This window comes from Vigna unguiculata, chromosome 7 (assembly GCF_004118075.2).
Source record: "Vigna unguiculata cultivar IT97K-499-35 chromosome 7, ASM411807v1, whole genome shotgun sequence".
Taxonomy (NCBI): Eukaryota; Viridiplantae; Streptophyta; class Magnoliopsida; order Fabales; family Fabaceae; genus Vigna; species Vigna unguiculata.
In genome coordinates this window covers 36,062,022-36,082,153 of record NC_040285.1, presented here as the reverse complement: position 1 = coordinate 36,082,153, position 20,132 = coordinate 36,062,022, and the positions used below count along the sequence as shown (strand labels likewise).

At 31.1% G+C, this 20,132-nt stretch overlaps 2 protein-coding genes across 3 annotated transcripts; one reads left to right on the top strand and one right to left on the bottom strand.

Annotated features, from left to right (window-relative positions):
- Positions 1 to 4,710: 4,710 nt before the first annotated feature.
- LOC114189807 (cysteine synthase-like) lies at positions 4,711 to 8,529 on the top strand. Of its 2 annotated transcripts, none has more exons than XM_028078505.1 (11): positions 4,711 to 4,863; positions 5,333 to 5,386; positions 5,502 to 5,611; positions 5,733 to 5,790; positions 6,071 to 6,334; positions 6,418 to 6,555; positions 6,691 to 6,742; positions 7,192 to 7,271; positions 7,833 to 7,892; positions 8,042 to 8,122; positions 8,287 to 8,529. In XM_028078505.1, the coding sequence occupies exons 2-11, from the start codon at positions 5,345 to 5,347 to the stop codon at positions 8,377 to 8,379; spliced, it is 978 nt and encodes a 325-aa protein (XP_027934306.1). In that variant the 5' UTR covers positions 4,711 to 4,863; positions 5,333 to 5,344; the 3' UTR covers positions 8,380 to 8,529. The 2 variants fall into 2 exon arrangements, with proteins under 2 accessions (XP_027934306.1, XP_027934305.1); XM_028078504.1 differs by having other exon boundaries at positions 4,733 to 4,926.
- Positions 8,530 to 9,692: 1,163 nt separating this feature from the next.
- On the bottom strand, positions 9,693 to 13,692 carry LOC114189895 (pentatricopeptide repeat-containing protein At4g14850). The gene is made up of 2 exons (XM_028078619.1): positions 11,965 to 13,692; positions 9,693 to 11,670 (listed from the first exon to the last, which is right to left on the bottom strand). Exons 1-2 carry the CDS (start codon positions 13,554 to 13,556, stop codon positions 11,205 to 11,207), a joined length of 2,058 nt encoding a protein of 685 aa, XP_027934420.1. The 5' UTR covers positions 13,557 to 13,692; the 3' UTR covers positions 9,693 to 11,204.
- Between the last annotated feature and the right edge of the window lie 6,440 nt (positions 13,693 to 20,132).

Genomic DNA, 20,132 nt, shown 5'->3' with positions numbered 1-20,132 from the left:
CTGTTATTGAAATAAAATATGAAGGGAAGAGATCGCAATTATGAATCCTAGGAAAAAAGTATTGACACTACTCAACAACCCAAGAAAAGTAGGAAGAAACACAGAAGATAGGTGGTTGCAAAGAAGACCACATGGAGGCAGGGAATCTTTTCTCACATGTTAAGCTAGCTTACACAGTCGAGTTACAACTTGCTACTCCACTTTTCTTATCACTCATACTTTGCTTTGGATTACTTTGATTTCACATTCCGCATTTCCACGAGGACATCCAGTTTCTTCTCGGTCCTTCACGACCATTCCCTGTTATAGTAACTTCCGATTATGTTTTCTAGTCTCAGCCTTCATCTTTCATGTAACCTTGTTTCTCTAATGTCAAAATCCTTCAAATGGATATGAGACTGTGTTTTGTGGATCATGATGCTTGAGCTAGTAAGGAATGTCTTTAGATTTTAGGACAGATTATATGATAAATCGTGGCAATGTATTTAAATTTGGGTACAGTTCTGAGGATAATCAAGAATTGGGATAATGAAATATTCTTGAAAGGAAAACAGATAAAAAAACAAGTCTAAATGTGAGTTGCAGAGACGTTGATTAAGTCTGAAGTAAAAGCGAAATATGTATCTGCTGTACAAAATCAGTGACAGTTCTTTTGTGAGTAAGACGCAGAGTTGGCAAGGTGTCCACGGGTCCTTATAATATCATGAAACATCAAAGGTCTCCGTTCATGCTTACATTATTGCTGTCATTCCATTTCTAAATATTCCAAGTTTGGCCTAGCTAGCATCTAAGGTTGTTGTTGAAGTAGCAATTTTGGTTCAGTTGAACACGTAATTTACACTCCAAGGAAAGATGAAAAACTGAACCAAGGAATAATAGCTTCAAAATTCAAAAGGAAACCCAGTGGCCACATTTTGTAGTTGACAGATAAGATGTGATCGATAATTGGGTATTGTAGAGACATGAATGACGCATATAAATGAAGCATCTTGTATGAGTGTTGTAGCACCTTAATGGGGGACATCAACTATTTATTCACGTGAAAACCCTAATTGTCTATGTGGAGCAAGCCTAGCTACCCTTCTCACACTCAACTTCTACTATTTCCAATTTCAAATTCTCTAATATATTAGGATCATATAATATTTTTCGCATCTAGAAAAAAAAATCAAAATAATAATAATTTAATTATATATGTATATATATTACTTTTTAACTTTAAAGTATTAATATATATTATTCAAGCGGATAGTTAAGTGATTTTTTTCCTTGAAAGAGTTCCAATCTATCATTTCTTATATTGATGAAAAAATATGTTTTTTTAGTCTTTATAAAAATAGATAAAGGTGGCAAGATTTTTATATATTTTTATCTTTAAACTTAAAAAAAAGACATATTTAGTATTTCTTAATTACTTTAAAAATTGATGAATTTTTAAAACGGACTAAATTTTCATATTTTAGAAAAATATCAAAATAATTACATAAAATTGTCAGATTTTTTTCATCAGAAAAATTGACAGATTAGAAACATATACTCTTATATTTGAAAAACATTCAACTGTTCGTTATTGATTTTTTTATGAAAATATGTTGTGCCTGCGCAACCGATCCTGTTTTGATTGAAGTCATACCTTGAACCTCAGCCAATCATGATTGAAAAGCCCAATTATGGGAATTAAATCAAAATTGCATATTTCTATGTATGATTTGCTTTGCTTCAGATTTTATATTGTTCAAAATTTGAATATCCCTTTTCATATATGATAAAATTCAATACAAATAAGCTGAGATTAAAAAAGTATATATCCTTATTTCTTAAGTATTACTGCCAACTTTTCATATATATATAAAAACTTGTATGTGTTCACCATCTTGAATAATTTAATAAGAACAAGGTGATACTTTGATAGTATCAAAAAAATATCAACTAAAAAAAGTTGGATTCTCTTTTCCTTTTAAGATTCTTTTATAAAAAAAATAAAATAAAAGCTTAAGTAAACATATTTTCAAGAAACTGTACTGTAAGTTTGAATAATGATAGTAAATGTAGTAAATCGAAGGTCCAATAATAATTAAAAGAACCTAAGTTTAATTATTAAAATTTGAATTTGTTTAATTGGGTAAAATTTAATATCATTACAAAAAATATATAAATCAGTTATATTAATATAAGTCATATTGAAAAGAAGTTGACAATTGTTGTTATAAACTATTTCTTTTCTTTGTCATCGTATTTATTATTTTTATGTTAACTAATAAACTTAAATTATTACTTACATCTAATTTTTGTGATATATGCTATTTTAAGTTTTTAATTACAGGAGTAACATTGTTTATAAATTTATGAAATATATACGAAGGTAAACATTTCAGTCTCTTACTCCACATAGTTTCCTTCCGATATAATTTACAAACATACCACAATTAATCAAAGATAAGATGAGATTGATTGATCTGTAATCGGTTTAATTAATTAATTTTAAGTAGCTATAACTTATAATATAATATAATAATAACATTGTTAACTAACTAAAGTGCCAAAGTTTAAACCAGAAATAATTAAATATTTTTATCAAATATTGTTTGAATAAATTAACATCAATCTCATATATATAATAGAAACTATATTATTATTATTAGCAGTAGTAATATTATACTATAAAACTTACATTAAGTATTATAGTTAATAAAGCACATAATAATCAATTTAATTATGATAATGTGAATATTTGGTGGTACTATTTACGTTAAATTGAATGGGAATGTCATTTTATTATTATGTAATTGGATTTTTATTGTGAATTTTATAGTTGATTATTATTATTATTATTATTATTATATTTTATTTGAGAGTTTAATAACTTATTTTTATACTTTATTGATGATTTATGTTGTATTATTTGAGTATTTTGTGTGAAAGGGTAACTAGTTTGTCTGGCATTGTTATTTTATTTAGCATAGTATTTTTCTTTGCCTATAATTACGTGAAGTGCGTTAAAAAAAAATAATCTATCAAATATTTTATGAGTGAACCCATTTTCATAAATTTTTTCCGGCAATACACAAACAAACATACAAAACTTGCCGAAATGGACCGGTTAGTACAAATTATCATATAGTTAGTTACATTATTTTTTTTGTCAGTATTGTTTTTTTTATAATACATTAAACATTACAACCATGTTTATTGTACCACATTGTCGTTTCCCATAAAACTAAAATGACAATTTGTATCTTTTATATACAAATTTTGTCCCATAAATTTTTATCACATCATAGTTTTGATATTACCAAGAAGTAAGAAAAATTACTTTTTTTCTTAAAATATGAAGAAAATAAAAAGCACAAGTAACTTTAACGCCAGAAAATAGTTTGACAGGAAAACACAAACCAAATATAGAAAGCAAGGAAGTCAACTTAATAAAAATAAAATGAAGAATCAATTTGAAGAAATAGTAAGAGAATATATAAAAGAACGTATTGATAAAAACTATTTACTTAATATAATTATATATTTTCATGTAATTAAAAGAAATATTCTACATAAGATTGTTGTGATTGTATAAAATATTAATAAAAGGATTAAATATGATTGTAGTCCATAAACTTTGGAATTTTTTTTTTCAAAATTTCAATACATTTTTGTCCTCAAAATAAAAAAGAATGATTAGATATAGTATTTTTGTTCCAATTATAACTTAAAGAATGAGTACATACATTCTTTTCGACCCAATTATTTTAAGTTTTTTTACGTATCAAATGCATTTTCAATTTACATTAAAGCAAGAATGTGGTAAACAACTCAAATGTTAATATAAAAATTTTGAACTAACATTAAAACAAGAACATATCAAATGATATAAACAACTCTAATCTTAACATAAAACGAAATACATTAAAAATAAAACTTAAAGTAATTAGATTAAAGGATTATATTTATTTATTTCTGAAATTTAGAGATCCAAAATATATCACAATTTTGGACCAAATCTCAATTTCACGTCAAGATTCAAAGATTAAAAACATATTTAACCCTTAACAAAATTTAACAAATTAAATAATCTATTATATAAAATAAAAACTCATAATACAACTGGCAACTGAATTGATTTATCTAATAAAAACACATACTTGTTCTGATCAACAGTAAAAAAAAGTGTTTTCTGTACAAATATTTTAAAAAAAATTGATTGACAAAAAAAAAACAGGAAATGAATACATCGGAACAAATAAATATTTTTTGTTTTCATTAATTTTTCATATATTTTCTCTGTTTTATCCCCGTTTTTATTTTGTTATACTCTTTACGAGGTTCTAACATATTTCTGACATGCAATAAATTTTTATTGTAAATAAAATATTAAACTAACTCAATAAATGAATCATCTTCAGTGATGGTCCATTTTATGTTTGTGTTTATCATGATGTGTACGTGCTTAGCTGTGTTCTATAGTACAAACAAAATAAGAAAGAAAAAAATAGAATATAGAAAGATAGTATTATGAATAGCGTCCAAATACACCAGTGTATTTTCCTTCTTCTTTGTTCTAAATTCAGTGTGACAAATATCCTTTAGGATCATAATTGAAAAATAAAACAAAAACTGAAAATGCTCTTTCTATCCATTCCAATGCTACATTCTACTTTTGCATGCATCACAGCCATCTATGTTTGAATATGATAAGTTTAACAATTTCTTTGAAACTTATGTGGACGAGAAGTTGGCAATGTTCAAAATCTTTCAACTGGAACCAATGATTTTAGAAGAATTTTCAAACAAAGAAAATAATATCTCTACTTAATATGGACAAGAACTATAGTCAGGTCACACGCTAGGCTTCTGCTATTGTCATTTCCAAAGGTCGCTCACTCTTCGTCCTCTCCACTAAATTAGGCTAAATTTCCAATTAGTCATCTAAACCAGGTTTTTTCTTCATCACATTCGCAGCACCACTGAGGAATTAATTTATCAATACCAATTATGTTCAATTTAGTTCTTGCATTGTGTTTTTTTTTTTTTTTCTTACAATTTTAAGTTAAACCAGATCCCTCAGTTTAGATACTTCTGTAACCGAAGTTATATATTTATCAGACTTAGGTATAGATGTTTAACCAAAAGGGTTGAGATTTTTGTTGTTCTTGTTGACACTGATTGAATTTGAAGTGGTAGTGTTTTTAAGGCTAATTGCCAGAGAGAATAGGAAACTATGTGAATTTCATATTTCAGAAATAGTTCATATTCCACAGATAGACTGCACAAAGTTGGTCGTTTTGCGGGTTAAAGCACATATGTATACTAATTTATCTTTTTTTATCTTCCATCACTGTAGAGAGCTGATATCATGGCAGTTGAAAAGTCTGGAATTGCCAAAGATGTTACAGAAGTGAGTTTCTGCTCTTTTATCACATTTTTAATGTTTTTTTAGAAGTGTTGTTCCCTTGTGTTTTGGTGTTTGTAACTCGTATACATAGTGATGTATGTTGTTTTATTTGATGAAGTTGATCGGTAAAACCCCATTAGTATATCTGACTAAAATCACGGAGGGTTCTGTTGCCCGGGTTGCTGCCAAACTAGAATTGATGGAGCCATGCTCAAGTGTAAAAGACAGGTAACGATTTCGATCTCTTTCACCTTGCTACAATCACTTGAGTTTTCGTTCTTGCTTTCAGATGTTTTTTGGAATCACTTGATGACTTTGTTCCTATGATATATATGCACGCTAAATTTAGGATTGCGTTTAGTATGATTGCTGATGCCGAGGAAAAAGGAATTATCACCCCTGGACAGGTTAGTACAGAGAAATATCGTCGAATTGAGCATCAATAGTGAAGCTGTTTGAGTCACAAACAACTTAGTGTATGAAATTGATGAACTTCGTTAAATCTCACGGCACTTATTTGTTTAAAGGTGTATGAAAACACTGGTATGCGTTAGGTTAGTTTGTGCTAAAACTTTTCTAGGAAGTGGAGGAGAGAAAATAAAATAAAATTGTTTGTATGAATTTGGTGTAACCCTGAGTTGACAAGTACAATTTATGGTGCATGTGGGTTGTGTTATTTTACTGAAGAGCACCCTGATTGAGGCAACGAGTGGGAATACTGGGATTGGATTAGCATTCCTGGCAGCAGCGAAGGGTTACAAGCTTATAATTACAATGCCTGCTTCAATGAGTCTTGAAAGAAGAACCATTCTTCTGTCGTTTGGGGCTGAGTTGGTTCTCACAGATCCTGCAAAAGGAATGAAAGGGGCAGTTCACAAAGCTGAAGAGATATTAGCTAAGACTCCCAATGCCTATATACTTCAGCAATTTGAAAACCCTGCCAATCCTAAGGTAATCTACAAATTTGTTCTGTAACTGCAGCAGTGAATGCTTGACAACTTGGGTGACACATTTTGTTATCATTGAATTTGAAGGTACATTATGAAACTACAGGCCCAGAGATATGGGAAGGCTCAGGAGGGGAAGTTGATGCACTTATTAGTGGTATAGGAACTGGTGGCACCATAACTGGTGCAGGAAAATTTCTTAAAGAGCAGAATCATAATATAAAGGTTAGTTTTTAAATTTGTATGTTTAAATATAATTTAATAGAACTGTGCATGTAATTTTTCCTGAGAATGGAGCCATATATTTTGGCTATGGTTTACAGTTTTATATATTTATGTACTCATTTTATTTTTATGAAGCTATATGGTGTGGAACCAGTTGAAAGTCCAGTGCTCTCAGGAGGAAAACCTGGTGAGTATTTACACATTCTTTGCTCCACTGTGACGAAAACTGACAAAATGTTCAATTTGAAATATTTTGCACTCCTCCACAAAAATGTTGGGCAGTTGATTTTTGTTTAGTTTTCTATTTATTCATTATTGGAAGATTGCGTGAGAAATTAAAGTAGAGATTGTATTGAAGTTGTTGTAGCAGAACTGTTTTTTTGTCTTGATCTGCGTACTCGTATTATTATTACAAGAAGATTGCCACAAGTTTTATTTATTCAGCAGAACATTGATTGTTTGTGTCCCTACGGAATTTTATTAGTCTGTCCCTGTACGTTTTCCTGTTTGTTTTCCCTCTGGTAATTACCTATTTACACGCTGAATGGTTTTTCTTTATAATAAAAAATGAGAGTTGAGATAAGAACATGTTCTTTAACTGTTGCTGATAAGCAGATTGCCATTGTGAACATCTAGGTCCACACAAGATTCAAGGGATTGGTGCTGGTTTTGTCCCAGGAGTATTGGAAGTTAGTCTCTTAGATGAAGTAGTTCAAGTAAGCTTTTAATGCCTTTTGAATAGTCATTATGTTTTTCAAGGCTTAACAGAATAATACATAAGGAAATATTATAACCTTATTCTGAAGTTGTTTGGAAACGAAAAGCACAGTTTTGGGAAACAATGTGAAAACTCCTCTATTTATTATTTCATATGATGATTGACAAATAACGTAAAATTCTTTTTACATGGGTTTGCTAATGGGTGTTTCTTGTTTTAATATCAATTTGCTGATATTGTTGCATTGTGCCCACTTTGGTTTGAGCAAAGCCGATTTTTGCAACTAAATGAGGTATTTCATGTTTAGGTGTATATTGTTTATTATTTTTTTGGGTACCAAATGAAGGTAGTAAGGAAGTAATGGTGCGCATTCAGTTATAGTTTCTGCTATATAATTGTCCTACAAAGTACAATGGTTCTCTCCTTCCATACACAAGTCCTGAGTTGGGAAAATTTTGAATGGCACCCTCGTTAGCTCTATTTCTCATTGTTTTTGCGATTTTTTTTGGACATTTCTAACAGTTTAAGATTTATTAACAATGGATGTATGATTTGGCAGATATCAAGTGATGAAGCAATAGAAACTGCAAAGCTTCTTGCACTTAAAGAGGGTCTATTCGTAAGTTCTAAACCTCTAAAACAGCAATGATTGAGCCTATTCCTCTAATAGATGCCTATCTATTTTGTCTCTTTTTATGATTTTGGATACAAATTTATTGTATAATACCTGTACAGTTTGTTGAATCTATACTTGAAATATTACTGTAGGTTGGAATATCATCTGGAGCTGCAGCAGCAGCTGCCATTAAGATAGCAAAAAGAGCAGAAAATGCTGGAAAACTAGTTGTTGTAAGTTGATCTCTTTCTCTACAAATGTCTGTCAAGAACTTGCAACATAATCCCATGTTTTTGGTCAATGGATTGTTTGTTTAGTTTTGATGGATGACAACTGAGATTAATGAGCATTATTTTAAGTTTCACTTAGCGGACAGTTCTGTTTTGATTATGTACAGGTTATTTTCCCAAGCTTTGGTGAGAGGTACCTGTCCTCTGTGCTGTTTGAATCAGTCAGACGGGAAGCTGAAAGCCTTACTTTTGAATCCTGATTTCAAGTGGCGGATTCAAATTGCAATTCTCAAATAAACACTACTTCAGAAGAAAATAAAGGAAATTTTTTTACTTATGAAGAAGGCTTCTGAAATTATTTAGAATGGCACTTTTTCGTGGAATATAATCTATGGTTTTTATTCTCTTAATGAGTGCATTTGATATCTCGAATAATAGCAATGAAAATGACCACTATACTAGTTAAATTTTACTATTATGCAGAGTTATCAAACTTGAAAATCTAAATAAACTCTTTCGTAGACTCCCAAGAGTTTTCCTAACATAAAAGAAATCTATTAATGACATATTAGCATAACATAATGACCAATAATTCAATATTTCCACTTCATAATAAAGTATGATACTACTAAATAAGATTAAACTAAATAGATGAATAGATCTGTGAAACCACGTAACCCAATTTTTTGGCATAAAATTAAAACATAGATAGTTGAAAAGTTTGTACATCATGCAATTCTAGGCTACTAAGTTGGTTAGGAAGCAGACAAACTTTTACCTTGCTTATTAATAACCATTTTCATCCTATTACCATAAATAGTAAGTCATTCCATGAACTTGATGCATTCCTATAGTGTAACTCCTCATTTGAGGGAGTTAGAAGCAAGGGTATTCTATTATGAGAGAGTGTATTGTTTCTCTACTCGTATTTAGAGAGGCTGTAGTTTTTCTTCCACTTAGTGAGAATACTTTTCTACTCTTGCCCCATGGTTTTTCCCTTACTAGATGAGGGTTTGTTGTGTGAAAATAGTGTTAATATTCGTACTTTCTCATCTTCTAGCTAAGATATTACTGTGACTATGATAACCAGCACTAGTAGTATCAAAGTGAATAGGTTATTGATATTATTCCATTGTGATGTACACTAGTATAGTGTTGATGACAATTTGTAATATGCATTGTGGTTGAAATATAGTCTGATTTGTCAATCAGAAAGGAGTTTATCTTATTACTTGATATTTAACATGAAAGTATATGTCTAAGAAAGTTCTATTTATAAAGGACTTGATATTCAAGTGTGCCCGTTGACGATTCAATTTTCTTTCTTGGAAACTCACCTGGGTACTATTTTACTTCCTACCATCATTATTTCAATAGGTGGTACTATTGACAATTAAAGTTGCATAAGCCAAATCAATGAAAAACAATAAAACAGAGTGAAATAGTGGCAACAAAAATGAGACAGAAGTTCAACGGGAATATTTTTTTTCCTATGGGAATTAAAGATCAGGTCAACTTTGAGGAAACAAACTTGTATAGATGCAATTAAAAGTAAACCGGCAGATATAATTGATGGAAAGTGGTTAAAGATAGACGAGAACGTTGCAGCCAATTTTATCTATCGTTACATAGAAGAAGACTACAACAGAGAGTTGGGATGTTATCAAATTGTACAATACCAAATCACTTCATACTAGATTTTTATAGAGAAAACTTCACACTCTACAAATGTGGACCAAAATATTCTTAAAGATTAAACTTTATATTCTTTGAATGTACACATCGATGATACATTACATCAACAATTTAAATACTATATATGTTCAACATTCAATTTCAATATGGTAGAACAACAATTTAAATACTATATATGTTCAACATTCAATTTCAATATGATAGAATAACAACGTATTCAAATTGTTGATGACTCACTCATTCGATATAGTTTTCTCTTTAATAGTTTGGTATGAAGTGACTTCACCGTTGATAATGTTAATTTTCACCATTATTATTAGTCACTTTACATAAAGTGAAGCAAGATTGAAATCCATCAAAGTAGAGATAGAAGGTCAAATTTAGGATTTCCAAAAGATTACCAATGTTAGGCGCTACTTGAACCGAGCTTAGCACCATGAAGGCAGACAGGAAATTTGTCTCAAGGCTGGCCGCCACTTACCTCAAGCCGGGTGCCACCTCCCAATGGTGATCTAAGCTGACTGCCAGCTGGACAGAGAGCTAGTTTCTTCCGTCTGAGTGCACATAACGTGTGGCGTTGGGCGTCACCACTTTTGCTGACATGACACATTTGACTTATTTTCCTTGTTTCTCTGTGAAAAAGAGTCTTTTGGGATTTTCAGAAGTGTGGAAGACACCTTAAAGACTTTTGGGGCTATTAGGGTTTATCCGAATACATTCACTCTCCTCCTTGGTTATCCATCTTCTTCCATTATTCATATATCCTTTTCCTCCTTGGTTGTCCATCTTCTTCCATTATTCATATATCCTTTTCCTCCTTGGTTGTCCATCTTCTTCCATTATTCATATTTCCTTTTTAGGCTCTGGAGCAGCAGCTGCAATGTTTCCCATACAACACTTTCTACGCATTTCCCATGCTTGTATGGAAACACCTTGTTGTGACCTCATCAGATGTTGAACACCCTACAATCCACTCACAGCCACACTTCAGCCCCTAAATTAAGGTGTGCCCCGAACCACACCAAATTATAAACCGAGTCACTAAATTTATAGCAACATTGGTAACAATCGGATAAAATTGTCTGTTTCCCACTTCAACCACCAAAAAATATGTAATGCCCCCATCCAAGGCAGAAGGTATATCAACTACAGCAGAGCACATACCAAAATCAAATCAGCCTGTCCCATACATAAATCACCCTGCAGAATCCCTTGTCAAACTCTACCAAGTAAACACCCTGAATGAGCACCTGTGCAGAATGGACACACTTGGAGAATGCTACAATTATTGGCCTTCACTATCATCATGGGTAAAGAGAACCTGATGTATTGTTTAAAAAATATTCTTTCACGAATATGAAACGGATAAAATAATGGGAGTGTGGAACTATTACCAATAATCTTTACAAGAACACCAACCATCCTTAAAGTGATGAAAACGATTATTATCTCTCACGATAATTTCTCTTCCAACAATTTTTGAGATGAACTTGATGGCACTATGACAATCTCCACAAATCCTAAGATTTTTTGTAACACGTATGGGCACTCCATGAGGGAGAGCTATGAGGCCAAATGCTAGAGCAATCTTCTCACTGTGGTACCATACTTCTGAAGCCTTTTCTTCTTCTTCTAAATCGAAGAGTGATAGGTTGGTATCAGGAACATACCCAGTTTTCTTCATCTCCACTCTGAGCTTAGCTAGCATTGCCTGAATTTCGGAGTTCTTTTCATGAGAACTATCCTTTGCTTGGAAAACATGGACTCTATTCTTTACAGCAACCCAACTATAACCAACATTTTTTTTAATACCAATATCTCTCATTTCCTTCCTGACAATAGTGGCTTCTTCCCATCTGCATTTAGCAATTACAAGCATTAGCAATAGAACCATAAACAATGTTAATTCAGAAGGAAGAGACAGTTTTAGTTCCGGCTAAACATGTTAAAGAAACTACAGAAAAATGAAAACCACCACAACAATAATACAACCTTATCCTACTAGATGCAGAAAAATGCAAAAGAAGGTAAATTCTTTTGAGACTAATTTGGATGGGACAGCTTATTCTACCAAATAGAACGAACAATTCAGCTAACTTGTCAATTCTATCCAAGAAGGAAACTTAGTTATCGAAATTGTGAATTTTTACCTGCCAGCAGATGCAAGCATGTTGGAAAACACTACATGGTTGCCAGAGTCATCAGGATCTAGCTGGAATAATTTTTCAGCTGCAATTTTCCCCAACTTTGTTTTCCCATGCATCTTACAAGACCCGAGTAGAGCTCCCCATACAGATATAGTAGGAAGAATTGGCATTCTTTTAATAAATTCATATGCACGATCAACCAAACCAGACCTCCCAAGAAGGTCCACAATACATGCATAATGCTCAGCGCCTGGTTCAATTCCATATCTCCCTCTCATGGATTCAAATATATGCAAACCTCTCTCCACTGCCCCTGCCCTACTACACGCTGACAATACCGAAACTAGTGTAACATAACTTGGTGCTATACCAAAGCTGCCCAGTGTCATCTCCTCAAATAAAGTCAATGCCATGTCAACATCGCCCAAATGTGCATATCCACCTATCAGTGCATTCCAAGTGACTAGGTTCCTCTCCGGCATTTCTCTGAATACTTGCTCTGCGTTCTCTATACTTCCACATTTTCCATACAAATAAACAAGTGCACTCCCAACAAATATATTCTCATCCACACATGCTTTAACAGCAAGAGCATGAACTGACCTGCCCAGTTCAAGCCCTCCAAGCTCCGCACACGCACTGAGTACACTCGATATCATGAAATCTGTTGGCTCAACCTCCTTCCTTGCCTTAAGGAAGACCATACACGCTCTCTCTTCCTCGTGGTTTTGCACAAGAGCAGCAAGCATAGAGCACCAGGAAACAACATTCCTCCTGCCACTGCCAATTCTATTAAAAATCATTTCAGATGACACGATGTCCCCACATTTTCCGTAGAAATCAATAAGCCCATTGGAAACAGAAACATCCTCCCGGTACCGGCTCCGCACTATAAATCCGTGTAACTGAATCCCGAGCTCTAAACTCGCCATGTCAGCACACGCATTGAGAAACACACAAAACGTTATCGCATTTGGCTCTCCACCCACAGAAAGAAACTTTTTAAATGCGGAAACTGCATCCAAACACCGGCCATCCTGAACTGCATTGGAAATATACGCATTCCACGTGGCCAAGTTCCTGTGCGGCATTTCGTCGAACATGTTACGAGCCTCAACTCGAAGGCCGGTTTTGCTGTACATGTCAAAGGCGCTGCACCCCACAAACACGTCCAATATATTTCCACCTTTTAGGGCGAGGGCATGAAGCTGTTTTCCAGTAAAGGGCATGTGCAACGAAGCCGAAGCTTTGAAGACGCAGGGAAACGTAAAGTCGTTAGGGAGAACAGACTCGCGGCGCATGTTAGTGAAGTGGAGGAGCGCGGAGGTGAAACGACGGTTGTGAACGCAGCCGGAGATGAGAGAGGTCCAGGTGACGACGGTGCGGGGGTTGGTGAGTGAGAGAAGGATTTCAGCTGAGTTGATACGGTCGAGTTTGGAGTACATGTTGACGAGGTGGTTGCAGAGGAAGGATGAGAGAGGGGTGTCATGGGTTCTGAGGATGAGCGCGTGGGCCGCACGGCCAAGCAGGGAAGAGTGGGTTGAAACTGCTGACTCCAGCAGAGAACCAAGCAGGTTTGGAGAGGGCGCGTTCATGGATATGGTGATCGGAAAACAGAGTGCATTCTTTTCTACAAGCTTTGGTTTTCTTGCATGCCGTTTCAAATTTCTAAGTTGCGCTACTTAAGCATCGGTTTATTCTTAGATGTTGTTAGGGTTTGATTCAGTTTATTTTGGGTCTAAATAATTTTTGTTTCTGTAAATAATGTTCAAACCTTATATTACCTGGTTGATGATAATTAAATAAAAAGGCTATTTTATTCATTTGACTCGATTTATCAAGAAAAAAATATAAATAATATAATTTTATTCCACATTCATGAGATCCATACGCCGAAAAGAGAGGTAAAAGCATTCAAATGGTACATTTTTTCTTCAAAATCACAGAAACTTTGACAAATTTGAAAAAAAAATTCAAAAGTAAAAGAGTTGTGTTTAGTTAATATAACATAGTAAATAATTCGTGTTACATTCATGCAATTTTTACTCACTAAAATAAAATTGTATTTGTTTGATAAAATACGATTTGAGTATTATTTATGAAGATTTAGAGAATGGTATTTTAGGATGGATCGATATAATGTTTAAAAGAGTGAATACTTGATTATTTTAATATTAAAAAATATTTAAGTATAAATAGAAGTTTATAAACCAATTTTATTATTTATTAATATAAATTTTTTTACAAACCTTTTCTCTCGGTCCTTTTTTATTTTATCTAAATTTATTATATTATTAAGCATTTTTTTAAGATCAGAGACTGTTAAGGTGATCTCTGTGGCGAGCTCTTCACTCTTGTCTGATCAATTTCTCAAACCAAGTAAATTGATTTTCTGTCTTTTTTCTTTATCTGGATTAATCTTTGCGCATGTGAGTGATCGTAACTCGCATGTAGCTTTTTGTGTCTTCCTTGAGAGTTTCTGCTAATCAATGATTCTAATGATGTTTTCTAATCATGTTTGCGATGTCTTTAGGTTGAGTAGTGCGTCTTGATAGTTGGAAGGGAGATTTATTACTTTTTGAGTGTTTCGAGGAGTCATCTTCCAAGTTAGGAAAGCTAATTTAAGTGTTTTTAAGTTATAGAAATATTCAATTGCTTGTTTGATAATGTTGTGGATTGTTGGTGTGTTGATCTATGGAATGATACATGATTGTATGAAGTTGATGTTTTAAAAATTGAGGTTGTTATATGTAAAAAACATATGGTTTTGCTGTTGAGAGTGTTTGGTACTTATGTTTGTGGTTGATTAAAGTTTGGTATATGTGAAAATTCTTGACTTAGACTTGACTGAGAAGGCATAATTATGCAAAATCATCTTCAGAATTAAGTAGAATCGCTGGTTGAGGGATAGCTCGCTCCACGAATACAAAGTCAAAGACTCAATGGCATAGGAGTCGCTACTTGCTCAATGAAGCGAATCAAAAGTCAAAGAGTTTAATAACATTGTAGTCGCTTGTCAAGAACACCCTCGCTGAATGAATTATTGAAGGATTTCCCTCTTGGAGTCCTAAGGATATAGACTTCTATCTTTTATAGATTAGCTTGTCCTTTTCTCTGTGTTTTGTTTGTCTTGTGTTGTTTTTTTTTCAATGATCACTTTATTGGTGTGAGCAAATGAGGATCTTGTAGTTAGATCGATACAAAAAGATAATAGTATAGTTGTTTAGTTAGCATATAAAGTTCTTATATATATATATATATATATATATTGTTCCGGTATGCAAATTCAGATACAATTAGCTACCAAACTAATTTCTAGTTTCTTCCACTCTCCCTTTTTTCTTCACTCATGCCCCCTTAGTTATCCCTTTCTGTCTCTTTATACCCCTTCTGATAACCTCCAATCCCGACTGATAAGGAACTGCTTTATCTTTTAGCGTTTATTCAGGGAACCGCCCAAGTAACCACCCATGCATTTCGATAGTCTCTGGATTCGAGCCTAGATTTGGGGAACTACTTCCTATATTTCAGGGGGTCACTTCATAGTGGGCCTGTTGGGCCTAAAAAACGCTACTCTGACCCATTACTGAGAGAGAAACATCCAACTTCGCCTTTCGAGCTAGTGATTACACTCAAAGTCAGGCCGGGATTCGAGCTAGCTATATCTTGGTGCACAATAGAGCTAGGTCGGAGTCCGAGCTAGTCCGATCCCAGTACACAACAAAAGTTAGGTCATAATCCGAGCTAGCTATATCCTGGTACACAATAGACCTAGGTCGGAATCCGAACTAGTCCTATCCCAGTACACAACAAAAGTCAGGTCAGAATCCGAACTAGCTATATCCTGGTACACAGTAGAACTAGGTCGGAATCCGAGCTAGTCCTATCCCAGTACATATATATATATATATATATATATATATATATATATATATATATTTGAAAAACTTCAATCTTTTAGACCGAGATGTATAAATTTATATTTCAGCCTATCTTATTTAGGACGAGTGTAATATAACTATTTTGTGCTTTGTTATTATCAAATACAAAATATTTTATTTAATGATTTTAAACTATTAAATTGATGTTAAAATTACATTATTTTTTTTTAATTTTAACAAAAATCATGTTGAGTATGACTAATGTACGGTGATATGACTCAAATTCAATTATGTAATATTTTAATATACATTAACATTTATAAAATGTAAATACTTATAAACTTTTATTTAGTATAAAATACATTACAATTTTTTTTTAAAAAGGTATAAATATATTAAGTAAATGGTTAAAGTTTAAAGAAATATATAGAAACTAATAAAAAAAATATCAGTGATCAATTTTAAATCATTATTCTCTTAAAAAAAGTAATGTTATTAACTAGCAATCCACTATTTTTTCTTTTATCTCTGTCTTTAAGTCAAATCTCGATAGTTTTTTCTTCTAGAAGATGATCAATGTCAGGATGACATAATCTCAACTTTTATTTTCCATTGGAATATTAAGTATACATTTCATGTGTTTTTTTATTCTTTTTCTGGAAAATGTTCAAAAAGAATAATCTAATAACAGTCATTTCATCTTATTTTACTTTATTCAATTGTATAAAAACAAAATTAGTTGGTTTAGAAGCAACATCTTACTTTGAAATGGAGTGTACCGCATGGAGTGCAAAGACTAAAATATTTACCTTATTTCTGAAATTTATTCTCTCTCCGAGGTCCCCAAATGTTACAAACTAATAAATTCCATTTATATTTTTAGGTGGAACCTCCCTTGTCCTATGATGGACGGAGGGTTTTATAAACTCTTGAATAGAATAACAAAACTTAATTAACTTTTAATTCCGTTGTAATTTTAAATACTTTTACCTAAAATTTTATTAAATTTATTTAGTTCATTAAATACTTAAAAATTATATATTTTTAATTAATTTTTGTTATTTTTTTAACTAAGTAACGTAGTTGTTATTTTATTTCATGATCATGTTGAATTGTATATTTATTTTTATTGACAATTTTATTGGATAAAAAAAATGCTCTTCTACATCAATAGTTGTACATTGATAATTTTTTATTGTGATGTTATGAAAGTTACCGAGAAATATAATCTTATTATCCAATACATTTTTAACAAAAATAATAAAAATCATATGTTACATTAACATTAATATTATTTTATATTATTCATAAAATCTCTATTTCTTTTGAAACTAAACATAATAATAATCATATTACTTAACTAACAAAAAAGTCAACTAAGAGAGACTTAATTAGAAAATATAGATTTTGTTAAGGTTTCATGTAATAATAATATTCGATAAAAATCCCATTAAAAATACTCAAACTTTTAAAAAATAAAATTTAGTTAAATCATAAATAAAATTAATCAATTCTTTCAAAAATTATATATATATATATATATATATATATATATATATACTTTTTTAATCTAGTCAAGAATGATCAAGTTTACAATTAGGAATTATACTTTTCGAACTATAATTCTACTTTTTAAATTATACAATATCATTAACATTTTAAGAAAATTTAATAAAAAGCAAAAGACATATTTAAAATTAATAGGATAGCACACAAAAAAGTATAGGATGTGGGAGGAAAAGACAGTGGTACATTAATCAATGACACACACTAAGTTACGTCAGAGAGGAAATGATCAAAGTAAAAAAAATGAGAGTCATAGTATCATTATCCAAGATAATATTCATCTCCTTCGTTTCTTACACTTTTAGTGTTATTACTAGAGACGAACCTTAATAGTGACATAGGCGGACCATGCCCCCCAAATTTTTTTATATTTATATAATTTAATAAGTAATTCAAATATTTTGTTTAAATTTAATATTTAATATATTTTGTATTTTTTATATTCTAAAATATTTTTATATATCTATATCTATATATAAAGAAATAGTCTCCTTTTTGTTGTCCACATTTATTTTTTAATTTTACCTTTTAAATATATATTTTTAAATTAAAATAATTATTTTATTAATATTATTTTTTAAGCGATCATTTATTTAATTTAACCATTTTTTCAATTTAATTGTTTTTTTAAACTTAATTATTATAAATGAAAATTAATTATAATAATTATAAAAATTATTTATATTTAATTTTATAATTAATAATAACAAAAGTAATAATTTTATTATTTTTTATTATCGTAGAAAAAAGTAAATACAATGTTTTTAGCTGTTTATATAACAATTTTGGGATTATATTCTTTTGGTCTCTATTATCATTCAAAAATATTAAGTTGGTCATCCAGTTTTGTCTTAGTCTCACTTTGGTTCCAAGTTTTGACAAAAAGATGCAATTTGATCATTTTTAGTTAAATTTCTTGAATCGGATCAATATTTGTTTATCAAAATTGAAGTTATGAATAAAGATAGTTTATTTTATTGGTATAATTGAGATAATCCTAATGTCAATTTTGATAAAAATATTTGTTCCGCTTCAAGAAATTTAACAAAAAGGATCGAATCACATAATTTTTAAAAAAATTAGAATCAAATTGAAACTAAAAAAACTAGATGACCAATTTGACATTTTTTGACCAAAAAATAAATCAAAAAGAGTATTTCAACTAAAATTTTAACATCTCAAAATATTGGTTGAAGATCTGCCACTAACTATTTCAAAATATAAAGTTCTTCATTTTTATACTTTCATATTAGTTTCAACTTTTGTAGACAATTTGCAAATCAATTTGTTTTTACTATTGCTTTGTACTCAGTGTTTTAATACAATTATTTTGCGTATATAAAGACGTGAAAATGAGAAAAGGGTGAACATAAATGAAGAAACATGAGTAATTTAAAAAAAGCAGATGAATTATTATTATAAAGATAAACGAAGCATAAGGATAGAAGCATGGAGCATGAAACATGCAATGGACGTTGTCCTTGTGCATGAAAACAAGAATAGTGGCTACCTAGAAGCCTATATAGCCCTACAAAAGAAGGACAGGTGTGTAAGATAAAACAGGATTTTGAAAAGAATACAAAACCACTTTTATCACTCCCAATATGTCCTGTTTCAGCGCTCGTATTTGCAAAACAACATGGCTTCTTTTTTTTGCATTTCCATTTGTGGTTCATAGGAATTCAAATGAATTTAATTATCTAAATTAAATTATTTCGAGTTAATTTTTTAATTACCCTTTTTACTTTTAATTTAATCAATTGTCATTAACATTTTTTCGATCAATGACTTTTAGTTTTAGATTATTTTGTGTGAGAGGTGTGTTGAAATCATGTGGTGATTATGAGATCACACAATATGATAATGATAGAAGCAGTAATTTTTTCAACAGTATAAATTTAAGATCAATATATATAAAGTTATTGTTTTATATAAACTTATATATACTATCCAACAACCTCAGATTTGTCATTTTTGTATTTTAGTCATCTAACTTTTTACTTACTCTAATATGCATGTCTTGTGTGAAGTGAGGTGTGTAGGTCACTTCAAAGATTTGTATCAGCACAATTTTGATTCGAACGTATTCAATTAATGTAACATGTTTATATTGGACTCTATTTTTAACTTCTCCTCTACGTTGCCATTATTTTCAATTATAGGAGGGGTCACAGCGTCAAATCCTGTCCAAACTTCAATGTTCGTGTGCTTACGTTTGATAAATAATTCATACACTAATTTATTTAATAATTTTTTGTCGCAATATTTATATGCCTTGTATTTTTCTTTTCCATTTCTTAATAGTAAAAGTGTTCTACTGTACATGTAATATTATTTTGAAACATATAATAAAACATGCTTACCACATTTTATGATTGAACTATTTATGTTCTGCGTTTCATGTTTGGTCAATAAGGGATCTAATTAAATCGAAAATCACTTTCAGAAAGATATGTTGCGTAGGGTGCTATATCTTCTATCCAAACTACCTCATCAGATCATATGAAAAACATAAGTTAAATAATTCATTGAATCCAACTTCTCAATCATGAATCCTGAATCCTGAATCCCAATAGTAGATTCTTCTTACAGAAGAATTAATATACGTATACCGTAATCTTACAAAAAACGAACCTTATAAAGATGAACGTAATGAAAAGGTAAGGGTGTAATTACATTGTGTATCTTAAACTTGTGTACTTACATTTTATGTCAAACGGTTTA

Coding starts and splice junctions, on each gene's coding strand:
- LOC114189807 (XM_028078505.1), top strand. CDS start 5,345: ATGGCAGTTGAAAAGTCTGGAATTGCCAAAGATGTTACAGAA. Junction 5,612..5,732: donor TGCTCAAGTGTAAAAGACAG/GTAACGATTTCG, acceptor CGCTAAATTTAG/GATTGCGTTTAGTATGATTG. Junction 5,791..6,070: donor GAATTATCACCCCTGGACAG/GTTAGTACAGAG, acceptor ATTTTACTGAAG/AGCACCCTGATTGAGGCAAC.
- LOC114189895 (XM_028078619.1), bottom strand. CDS start 13,556: ATGAACGCGCCCTCTCCAAACCTGCTTGGTTCTCTGCTGGAGTCAGCA. Junction 11,671..11,964: donor ATGCTTGCATCTGCTGGCAG/GTAAAAATTCAC, acceptor TGCTAAATGCAG/ATGGGAAGAAGCCACTATTG.